Below are 12,169 nucleotides of genomic sequence, written 5' to 3'. Positions count from 1 at the left end.
TGAAATCCCTTTTAGTTTGCAGTAAACAGAAAGAAGAGAAGTAAAACTGTGCCTCAAGGGAGATGGACAAAGTAGCTCTGGTTTAGACCCTGACAGGGATCCACAGTGTCCAAAGCCTTTGGTCTAACCTGTGCTCTAAACGTGACATTGCTTTGGGATTACCCACTTTACACAACCGATTGCCAAAGCACAAAGATGAGAAACACGCCAAAGATCAAAACAAATAATTGTAGTAAAGCAGTGGTTTCAGCTTTGCTTCCCAGACAGTGGTCTCCCCAGAGAGGTGTACTTCTCATATTCTGAGATGACTATCAGGTGGCCAGCTGAAAGTCACTTGTAACTTATATTTTTTCCTTCCCTTTATTAATGAAGTTCTAGGTGGTTGGCTTATTCTGTCACTGATTTATAGAGAGGAATAAATCTTACAGAGGGTTGTGTGAAATCACAAGGTCTTATGCTGCTCAAAGATCACAAGTACAAAGTGGGTCCACTGAAGTCAGGATGAACCCTCCCCAGTTTTACATCATTGTATCCAAAGTCAGACTGTCACTGAGAGAAGTCATTTTATAGAGGAGAATACGGCAAAAGCGTTGGGTGGTTTCACAGTCAGAGGCCATTTGTACTGTGACTAGGGATTACTCAGCAAATCATTTGAAACCTATCCTGATAATTGGTGGATGTGTTCCTTGTTAGCTTCTGTCCCTTGACAGAAATGCAGAATGGAATTTCAACATAACGCAGATATATGGTGTGCATGGTCTGGGAAGGAAGAAGTTTCACTGCACAATACTTCTGTCACTGTCAAGCACTCAGGTCTTCATTATGCTCACCTCCTTCGCATTGCAAGGATCCAACATAGCAAAAGGTTACCTCAGATGGGAATGGTAGGGTGATGGAGATCAACAGGGCTATGATTTAGCAAGGGAAAGAAGGAAAATAGAAGCATAAAAAGAATCTTAAGAGAAACCTCTGCTGGGGCTGTTGGATATAAAAGCTCTGGGGTGCCTGTGAAGCTAATGATTAATTGAAAGTAAAAGCTCTGTGATGGCTGACATGTGATGTGATTAATATGTTGAAAGGAGTCCCTAAAGGGTAGAGCTGCTTTAATAATATATTAGGTATTATTGGCTGCCCCATTGTACCTTCTGGCACGGTGGGACGCTGGGTGTGGTGCAGCTGAGCGTCAGCCCTTGCTAGTTCATTGCCAGGTCATCTCTGGGGAGGAACTGTTCCCTGTTTACAGGAAATGCAGGACAAGGGCCGAAGGGCTGGGCTGAGCACAAGCTGAGGCCACCACAGCTCACTGCCTCTCCCTCATGGCTGGGAGAGCAGGAAGGGGGTATGCCACTTGTCTGAGGCCCAAGGACACTGTTTTTTTTCCAGGCATGTCCAGCTTTTACTGCTGCTTTGTTTTACCTAGTGTTTTAAAACCACAGGACTGGGGGGAGTAATGGTGCTCACAGACAGCGATGCACCCCAGGGTACGTCACTGAGCCTGAAGTGTGGATTGGCTACAGGTGCCTCAAAGCAAAAGCCTCAAATCTATCCATCCTGGCACATCTGGGACATGGCTAGTGAAACCTCACTCTCAGGCTTTCTCTTATCCCTTCTCTACTGATAGTGCCCCAGGCTGGGCCAGAGGACATTCCTTAAGATGAAGCCCAAACACCTTTGTGCTTCCTGCATTCCCTTCCAAAACTAGAGCTGCACCAGCACTGTTGTTCTGTGACCATCTCCAGGAGCAGTGGTTGAAGCTGGGAGAGTTTTGTCCCTAAAGTTGTCTCGAAAACAGCAAAAGCCTTATGCACCTGATCAAAAATCCTCTTTCCCTCGCCTGTATTCTGTAACACAACAATGTAAGAAAGAGCACTATTCAAATTGAAATGCTTGTGGAATTAGAAAGAGCACCTTTCTGGCCTTGCCAGACAAACAGCTTATGCCTCAAAGTGTGAAATGTGATTATCCCTGTGTTACCTTGCCTTGACAGGCTGTGTATGTTATTAGCAGGCATCATGTCTTTCTTGACCTTTTCAGACTTCAGGTACAACGTTTGCCTGATGATCTGCCATAGGGAACTGACTAGCTAAACATGTGCTGCACTAATAGGCATTTCCTTTTATTGTCTTTAAATGCATTTGGACTTCATTTTCCTTTATTAATGAGCCTTCATTTTGCAGAATGAATTAAAACAATCATTTACAAATTGATACAGGGAAATAAATAATCAGTTTTAATAAAACAGGGTACTTCAGCACCCCATTGCATCTCCCAAATTACTCAATCACTGCATTAAGTTCATACTATTTTAATTTTTTGCAATAAGAATGTCACTGTCTGAGAGTTTGAACTGGTAACTACTGGGCTTGGGACTTGAGATAGGGACAGGGATATTGCATGCAGAAAAAAGCGGCATTCAATCCTCTTGGCCAAACAATGGAGGGCCGAGGTCTTTGCAGGTGTTGATTATTTTTCCTTCTGACTGGATGGCATAAATTTTACATATGTGGGTTTTGCATAACCCAGCTGTGTCCAGGTGAGATTCTGGTCTTGCATGCAATACATTATAATTAGTTATGAGCTAAGATTCCTGTGGCAGAGGAGTTTAAATGGGCACAGGGATGGAAATGTTATGGCAGCAATTTAGTAGTCATTTGTAAATTTAGCATGTGTTATCTGAATTGATATGTCAAGCTCATCACCACTCAGCTGGCTTCAGGGAAGATATACTTGTAGAGGATGTACTCTACAGAGAAAGAATAACTGTACCTTTCAAAGTAGTTCATATAAGATTGCTTTGGTGACTCAGGTCAAATAATTGCCAATGCAAACACCAATACACACAGAAAGACATTTAGGGTCACAACTGTCGTTCATTTCAGAGCTTTGGTGGATCTAGGTCTAAATGAACTCAACACTGCAGCCATTCTCTCTTACGCAAATATTTGAAAGGATTGTCTTTTAGCAGTCCAGAAACATGGCTTCGCTAATGAATGGATGAAACATCCTAGACAAAAAGACATTCTGTTACCCCGCAACAGGCAGAGCAGAAGCTGGTGCTTACCTCAGAAACCCAGAGAGTTCACTTTCTTCCTATCGCCACTATGTGTAAACATTGAATATGGTGAGTCCTGTGTTGATAGTTACTGACAAAAGCACCTTTAATATACTGGTAGGAATGGAACCAGGGACGTGATTTCTAGCCTCTTCTACTGCTTCCTTCGTCTTGTGGTGAAATTTTTGGCCAAATACTTGAAACCATAAGAAACTTTCAGAAAATATATTGGGGGCTCTTTGGCCTTCATGCATATTGCTGGTAATTAATTTGCATCATCAAATTTGCAGTTTGCAACAGATGCAAAGAAAATAACTCTTCTCTCTTTCTCTGTCCTGACACTGACTGGGAAGAGAGAGTGAAAGACCACAGGGAGGCAGCAAGGAGGTAATCCAGGTAGTCTGGGTGTCTGAATGCTGAACAGATACCTGTTAGCCAAATGATGTCACAATGGTTGAAACATCAGCACACCCAAACACTGTTTTTGGGACACATTAAGCAAGATATCCTTTGCTGACCGCTTGAGTTTTATTAGTTGGGATCATCCTTTAGGCAGTATGTACCTTATGGAGACAAATTATTAGTTCATTTCAAATACGAACACAGCAGAGGTTCCTTAAGTGCTGCACTTGTTCATACCCTTCTTTAGACTGAAATATGAGCTCCTGGACTCTGCGCATGAGGGAAAATCTGGAGGCAGAACAGAAAAGCTGACAACCACACTTGCATGGGAGACACATAACCCTGTTTGCAGCTTAGAGATAAATGCAGATATCTAGGGAGTTTCCTTTCTGAAAGGAAATAAGAATCTGGTCAGTGACCTTGGGAGTCTCATCATTGTCCTCTCACTTAAATTAGCTCATCTTTGCCCAGCCTTCTGTTACTCTAGTATTGGCTTTGATGCTGTGTTCACATCTGGGATCTCCAAGCAGATTAAAGAAGATTAAAGGGATGAAGCAGAGATGTGAAAGGAAGTTAGTGTTTCAGAGGAAATGAGAAGTATAGAAATAATATAAACTGAGTCATCCAGGCCCACGTTACAAACTGACCCGCCTGGCCAACATGTCTACTAGAAAACATGGCGATGTCAGATTTTGTTTCTCAAGACAAAAGACTCACCCTCTTGGTTGAACACAGGAACCTTGCCCTAGAAATGTAAAAAGCTCGGGGCCACTGTGGTGTATAAGCTGTATATAAACTCCTAGAGTGACACTGTGGTCAAAAAACCAAATCTGATCCTTGAATGTGAAAACTCAGTAAAGTCAGGTAGGAATAGATGGGTGTTACAGCTTATATACACAGCTTGGTACTCATTTTTTGCCAGTGCTGGAATAATGAGTTACGTCTTGCAGTACCAAGAGCAGTATCAAAACTGGATGGCAGCAAAAGTTGATGTTAAAATGATTGGTAAATTGAATAATGCTAATAATAATTGGATGAAGTTCAGAGATTTTAGAATTATTAAATCATAAGTGGCATGACATAGTAAGACACCAAAATCTTCACCTATTTCAAAAGTCAAAATTAAGGGACAACTTGAATACAGCTTGTGAGTACACAGTAACAAAATCTGAAAGACTGGCCACCAGTTCAGCAAAGGTTTAACAAGATCCAGCAACTGGAATTTGGAGCTAGGCATATACAGATCACCTTTAGTCATGCTTTGTGGAGGTTTTGAGATCACTGGCAATTTTAATTGAAAAAAGAATTTTTTTTTTTAATAAAATGCTGTGAAGCCACAGGCCTGTATTGCACTGGCCTGTGTTTCACACCAGGTCCAGTACTCTTAACTGCACAGCTTTTTCTGGGTTTATGGAGCTGAATTCATGTTCCCTTGAAACAGTCCAAGGATTCTGGAACCTGAGTATCTTGTAGTTTAAATGATGACATTGGTATTACCATTATACTTTTCTTGTCCTTTTGATGTTTTCCCAGAAAATCCATTGCCCCAGTATCTAACTTCCATTTAAAAGTGTTAGTGTGATTTTACTGAATCTATTTTGAGGGGTTGACTATGGAGGAACAAAGCAGTTCTGCTTCCAACTAAGTATGAAGTTTTTACTCCAAACTGGGCCAGAACAATCATCTCTTGGGGAAGCTTGAACAAGTTCATTTAACTTCCCATTGCTCCTTTCAGAGTCTTGCCTAAAATGGTTGCCTTTGAACATAGCAGCCAAAAAAACCCCCTGCTTGATAAATCCTGCTTTCCAAGCCCTGCAGTTCTGCAGGGATTCTATATGTCTGAGCAACAGTGAGTCTGGAAATAACACCATTGAGCTAGTCTGTTCTGTTTTCCTGCAGTGCCTACACTGAGCCCTACAAGGTGTGCCCAGTCTCTGTGACACCAATGGAAGTAGTCACATCAGATGAGGAACAGAAGAGTTCGGAAGATGATGAAAGTAGCCTTGGTGATCCCAGTCTCACCAACAAGGTAAAAAAACTCTAAAAGTGGTTAATGCATGAAATCTGGAGAGGGAAAAGCAATTTGCAGAAGATCCTGGATTCTTAGCTGTCTGTTTTTTGTCTGACATTCATTTAGAAATAGCAGAGCCATCAGTCCTTTGCTTCCCCACTGCACTAGGAATAATTTACCTCTACAGCACATGGCAAAGGCAAAGAATGTAGTCTGAAGATGGACAGTGGAGACAACATAAACAGCAAGAAAGGCCTGACTTGAATGTCAGGAAAAAAGTCTCACTCCAAGCATTTAGTTTCCATCTTGAGAATTTAAAATTACATTGAATTAAAAAAGACTTATGGAGAAGACCTGCACTGTGCACAAACAGGGACCAGTAAGCAGAGTCTCAAAGGTCTCAAAACAAGCAAGGCAGCTACTGACTCAAAAGCAGCAGTACATAAGAATGTCTTTGCTGCTCCTTACACAGTTCCACTGGTTTCCAGACTCCAGGAATCATTCTGTTTTGCAAACCTTTAACATATTAAAATATGCACTCCTGTGCACATACATGAAACTGAAACGTGCTGGAGTTGGGAACTACAGACTTGTGTGCCTTGAGGAAGCACCTACTTCAGATGCCTTTCAAGGGACAGCTCTTGATTTATATAATTATGCAGATCCTCCAGGACAGCTGCAATCTAGCTCTTCAAGGATGGATCTGGAAGACAGATATGGACTACTTTTCCTTCACTCTCACTGATAAGAGCTAACCTGAAAAAGCAAATTGTTCTTGTAATGCCTCAGTTTACTTACCATTAGCACTACTGTAAACTGCTACATAGTGCATAACAATTACAAATGGGGCATTATGAAGTCACTCAGATAGCGAAGCTTATAAAACTGCTATGAGCCTCTGACTGTGGCAGTAGCACTCTTGTCTGAGTACAATCAAGCTACAATACACCAGAATACAATCAAGCTGCAATACACTCTGAAGTACAACACACACATAGTAAAATACATGAGGAGATGAAATTTATCCATGTTAGCATGGCAAGTTAGTGGCACACACAGCAATGGAGCTTCTGCTTCCATGTTTTCATGAGTTGCCCTGCTTTGAAATGCAGTACAAAAGAGTACTCCAGAGAAGTGACTTGCACAGTGCTTCTGATTTAGAAAATTGTTCTATGATCTACTTGTGCAGCTCTTACGCCAAACAACTCCATCCTAGCCCTATGGAGGCAGTTTTGCCTCCAGCCCCACAATTTTTTTAAGCTGGATCTGTTTAGCTCCATTTTTTAAGGAGACCAGTCTGGTTCTGATCGAGGTTGTGCAAACAGCTGGGTCAGCACAACTGAGAACTGGCACTATGTTTAGAGGGGAGTGACTGGCACTGTCACCAAAGTGCCATCAATCTTTATGATTAATATGTCATAGGCAAAATTCAGGGACTTCAGGGTCACGTGGTCTGTCCAGAACAAGTCTGAGAGTGTCTCTATGCATTGTCTGTCTTGGGTTATTTAATTGCTGTTTGCTTAACCAGGAAATTAACTCTGAGATACACAACAGTGTTTGTAGACAGATTTCTACAAACAGGGGATAGAGTGGGTGCAGGTCCCTCAACTATTCACGCTCTGAAACAAAGTCCAAGTGATTATTATAAGACTGCAAAGCTACCAGCATTTTAGAAATCTTTACTCCCTGCAGCCAGTCATGTGCCTAGTCCTGTGGTATAGCTCTCTCGCAGCTCCCTCTTCAGTAGCTGCCCTCTGGGCCTTGCTCCAAGCCTTTGCTTAGCAGATGGAGGCCATGGCAGCCACGTAGGGACCCTTGACTTCCTGCTTCACTGAGTCTTCTTACCAGCAGACTTGGTCTGGCAAGCAATGTCACTAAGACTTGATACTGCACTCATTTCCTGAGTCCACTTTAAGTCACTGAGGGCTACATTTCTTTGCAACTACTAGACCACTGTTTTAGCTCCTTACTTCATCACAGCTGAAAAAGTCAAACTTCATCCAGTACATTCCTTTCAGTACATATTTCTATGCTTTAGCCATCTCTTACCATAAGGATGAATCATGAATTAGTGGTGTTGTTCTATTTCTAGAGCCCCATACTGTTATCAGATTTCAAAAGTCCATACCTCCTTGGTGTGTTCGCATAGCTGCAGATCTTCACAGCACAGACTCCTTCTTCTGCATGTTGTTCTCTCTCAGTTCAGGGCTCCTTCAAGGCTCTCCCTGACTGGCTGAGCCGCCCCCTTTTTATCCCAGTTACCTTCATTGGCCACAGCTGCAGCCCACTTAAGGACATCACAGCTGCAGCCCATCAAGGACAACTGGGACCTCCCGGGGCAAAGCCTCTATACGCAGATATTCAAGTACAGATATTCAAGTACAATACATTTCCTCTACTATAAATTAGGAGCAAAATACTATTAGCCACTTGCACCTCAGAGCCATACAGTTTGCTTCTTTCACAGTTATCTGTTTCTTCCAAGATGCCAACCAGTTAAATAGATGCCTCTGAGATTTCAAACAATGTTGTCTGGTGAAGTACTGAACTAATTCTGGAGATATTTATTGCCATTTAGTTTAGACACTTTTTTTTAGTATGCAATAAAGCCCTTTATCCCGTTTGCTTCCATAGGTCTCACTGACAGCAGTCAGAACAGTTTGGAATATGACCATTTTGATAAAGAACTCCCCTTTCCAGGTGGTATATCCTCAACAGCTGTGAAGCTAGCCTGTTCAAAGTTAAGCACTTTCTGCTTCTTTGACAAATTTTGGACCTGTAAAAATCCACAGAAAATTTCCTCCTTCAATAACGAGACATTTTTCAAACTTGCCATCTGTATTAGCAGCTATTACTTTGTACGGTATTACTAGTATTTGAATTAAGGAAAATGGCCTGTCTTCGAAAGTCCAGGATACCAGACACTGAACAACAAAGAATAAAGTCTGCTCACTATTTTTACTATAGAAATATGTCAGTTTAAAGTGCTCTCTAACACTGCTTTACTTTGTAGAATGAGAAATCTCTTAATTGCTTCTGACTTCTTCTGTTGACAGAAAGAAGGCCAGTCCAGAGCTTACCTCATTGCCCAGGAACTAATGTCTTCAGAAAAAGTGTGAGTTTGTTTTTATAATCTACCTGTTGTGCTTCTAAAATTAAAGCTATGTAGTCCATCCTTCCATATTCATTTGATGGCAGTTAATAAAAGTTTGTCTCTCTCCCCAGATATGTGGAAATGCTCCAGTTGTTACGTATGGTAAGTAAATAATTTTCATCACTGAAACCTAGATACCCTTTTATTTAGCTGCAATTTAAAAGACATAAAAGCACTGAAGGGGTTTAAGTGAATTTGAGGAGGAATGGCTTACTGTGAACCATTCTAATCTATTATTTGTCATCTAGAGGGAAAAGCATTGGCCAACAGTTGGGGCTTCTTGAGGCTGAGACTGGTGTAAGGTGCATAAGAAGCGTAGTGCAGAGAAGGAGATAACATGGGATATCACATCACAGAGATGGTGATAAACAGGGGTGGACACTCTCCCTTCACAGTGAGACAGATGGGATTAGAGCTATGAAGCATGGGGATTTGGTTTCAGTGGACTCACTCTGCTTGCATTTAAGCTTCTCGTTTTCTAATAATGCAGTATTGGTAATAGCCAGTGCGCTCTGGGTATCCACACTGTGTCACAGTGTTTTGGTTTAAGACAATTTAAGAGGCAGATATTCTAAAATTAGTTACCTCCCCATTGATTTAACAAATCCCTTTCCACCAATAAGGAGAAAGGAACAGGAGTAGATATAAGTGAAAAAATAGCATTCTATAAAAAAGAAACAGCAACAGGCAAAAAATAACAGTAATCCTCACTAGTTATAAAGCTGTTGAGCTCTCACGGATTACCGGAAACAAACATAAACTCCAAAAGGGCAGAGTAACCCCTCTCCCCAGACGACGCCCTCTGCAGCCCAGAGCGTGTCGGAGACAAAGGGAAAATGTCAGACAAACCCCTAAGACGGCGCCCTCCGCAGACAACTGCATGTGGGAAGACAAAGGACAGAGGTGGCAGCAGCCCTCCCCCCTCATCTCTCCAGCAGCAACAGCTCCACTGACAAAGGTGGCCGGCACCCTCGGGCATCTGGAGTTTGGGAACTGAAGAACTCGGTGAATCTGCAGTGCCAGCCTCTCTGCCTGTCCCTAGGCTGGCGGCAGCCAACCAGCATCAGCACTGCGTCCTCCAAGCCACTGGTGCTGGTGCTGTGCTGCTCTCTCGGGTCCCTGTTCTGATGGGGCCTAGGGAGAAAACGGACTCTCAAGCACAGAAAGAGCAGTGGCTCAACCCCAACCAGCGCCAGCCTTGCGCTGCAGGCAGATGTTGCAAAATTCACTCTGAAAGCTTTTCATTTTGAAATGCAGCCTCTCAGGTTGCTACCCAGTAGCAACTCTCTTCTAAGGCTAGAGGGAAACAAAAACAAGCCAAAGCCTCTACCTGCACTGCCTCAGCTATCTTGCCCTGCAAGAGCAAAAGGGAAAAGAGCAGAGCCAAGAGGCAAAAGAGCTCTGCTTGGGCAATGTGAACATGAAAAAGACAGGCACCTTCTGGTTCTGCTTCTGGCTGTGCCATGGGGTCTTAACGAGACAGTAACAACTTTGGTCTCAGGTATAGAATACCAAAACATTTTGGGTTAGCCAAGACACACAGCTAATTACCATGGCGAAAATACAGATTCTGGTGTCAGAAACATGTGAGAGAACACCAAGAAATAATCACTTTTAGTCCCTGATAGAGAATAGAGAATTCTTGCATGGCATAAACTGACTGGTAACTTAGTCCTGGAATACTCTGTGTCCCTTTAACAGATCTTCCTCTGCTTCCCTAAAGACTGGTACACAGCTTAGATGGCCTTGCTGTCAGTATCTTTCTTGGCTGTTAGTTGAAAGGTAATAAGGAATAATAGTCACTACACAAAGCATACTGCTGCTATTTCCACTGCTGCTTGGAAAGAAATTTCCTGAGAAGGGAAAAAGTAACCCCAGGTTGTCCTTAGAGGACATCTCAAGCACTAGCAGTGGAACAGGAACTCTGATGGAGACAAAAGTAATGAGGTTGGAACTCAAAGTGTGACAATGTCACTGAATTGGGAGGAGCTGTCGATTCCCTCAAGGGCAGAAAGGCCTTGCAGACAGGCCTTGACAAGTTAGATAGGTGGGTCATCATCAACCACATGAAGTTTGACAAGGACCAGTGCCTGGGATTCTGTGCCTGGGACAGGGCAACCCTGGCTGTATATATAGACTAGGGAACAAGAGGCTGGAGAGCAGCACTGTGGAAAGCACATAGACAGTGGAGTGAGAGTATTTAGTGGAGGTGTCTAGGAGAGGCCTCTCATTTGCATTACATCCTGGCATTTTCCATACACCTCTAGGAGATAAAAGTGACTTACTAATGCCAGAAAACTTTTCAATAAATATATCCGAACTTGAAATGCCTTTCAGTGCCTTTACCCTCAGTATAAATGGTGCACACCCTCATGGCTGCTATAGCACCATGTTACTGTCAGGCTGCCTTGCCTACGCTCTTAGGCAGGAAAAAAATACTTCAGGACTTTTCCCCATCCCTTCCCTTTTCTGCTTCCTCTGGTAAATTCCTGTGTAGTGACATTTGTTTCCCTGCCTGCCCAGTCCACTGGATTAAAGGGATCTTATGAATATTTAGCATGTTCTCATTATTTCCCTACTTATGAAAGAAATTAAGGAAAAGAGAAAGAGAAAAAAAAAGAGAAGTTAATATGTCAAATGAAAGTAAGAAATGGACCAAAGTAAACCCTCGAATGAATGCACTGGTGGGCAAAGTTAAGCCACTTATTGGTTGTGAAATCTCAGAATAACTATAACCATGCACTGTGACATTCCTTGTCCCAATTCCCTGAGTTAGAAAGTTTAATAAAATCTCATCAATTTGAGAACTTGCAGAACGCATCAGACAGATGAGCAGTCACCAACCGTATGAAGTTTAAGAAGGGCAAAATCACAATTTTGATTAATTATTTCCTTATATAGTGGAAAAGTTCATATATGTCTTGACCTATACACTCCTTTCAGGGTTACAGGAGGCATTTTTTCAGCAGAGCCAACAAGCAAGTTTCTCAGATAAGATTTAATTGTTTTTATGAGTTGGCTTTCTAACTAGTGAGGATGTATGAATGGGAAATCTTTATGGGAAAAGGCTCAGAGGGTATGTTTCTGAGTTTCACTGATTGTCTGTCACCCTGGCGTACCCCGTCTCTACTGGTATAAGCTGACATCTCTATGATACCGACCTACTGCAGTGGCATTCAGAAATAATCTGCAGGTTTCTCCAGAGGTTTGCAAACATGTTCAATCTAGAAAACGCTGTCACTTTTTCTGTCTCAACTAGTGTTGAATCTTTGTATTCACCTGCTGCCCAGTGTATTGTTCAGAATATTTAGAGAAACTATTACCAATATTACTATTACAACATGCAAATCCCTTAGAATGTAGGGGTAATATTGGTTATTACCTAACCAAAGCAATATTTTCAATACTGCTGTGACACTAAAAGTTACAATAATTCTAATTGTTCCTTTTTCCGTATTTGAATAGTTTTAAGAATAATCACATCAGTAAAAAATCATGCTTTCCTGTGCACTTGCTATTGACACAAGTTCCACTGGCAGATTTCAGAAGC

At 42.1% G+C, this 12,169-nt stretch overlaps 1 protein-coding gene across 1 annotated transcript in view; it reads left to right on the top strand.

Annotated features, from left to right (window-relative positions):
* Window positions 1-12,169, top strand: part of FGD5 (FYVE, RhoGEF and PH domain containing 5) — a 76,612-nt gene that overhangs the window by 21,914 nt on the left and 42,529 nt on the right. The window contains exons 3-5 of the mRNA XM_036391199.1: window positions 5,354-5,483; window positions 8,522-8,580; window positions 8,691-8,721. Coding sequence (XP_036247092.1) covers window positions 5,354-5,483; window positions 8,522-8,580; window positions 8,691-8,721 — 220 coding nt within the window. The remainder of the gene's footprint in view (window positions 1-5,353; window positions 5,484-8,521; window positions 8,581-8,690; window positions 8,722-12,169) is intronic.

The sequence above is a fragment of the Molothrus ater genome, chromosome 11 (genome assembly GCF_012460135.2).
Source record: "Molothrus ater isolate BHLD 08-10-18 breed brown headed cowbird chromosome 11, BPBGC_Mater_1.1, whole genome shotgun sequence".
In the NCBI taxonomy this organism is placed as follows: domain Eukaryota; kingdom Metazoa; phylum Chordata; class Aves; order Passeriformes; family Icteridae; genus Molothrus; species Molothrus ater.
Note: the sequence above shows the minus strand (reverse complement) of the source record. Positions and strands in the feature narration are given on the sequence as shown.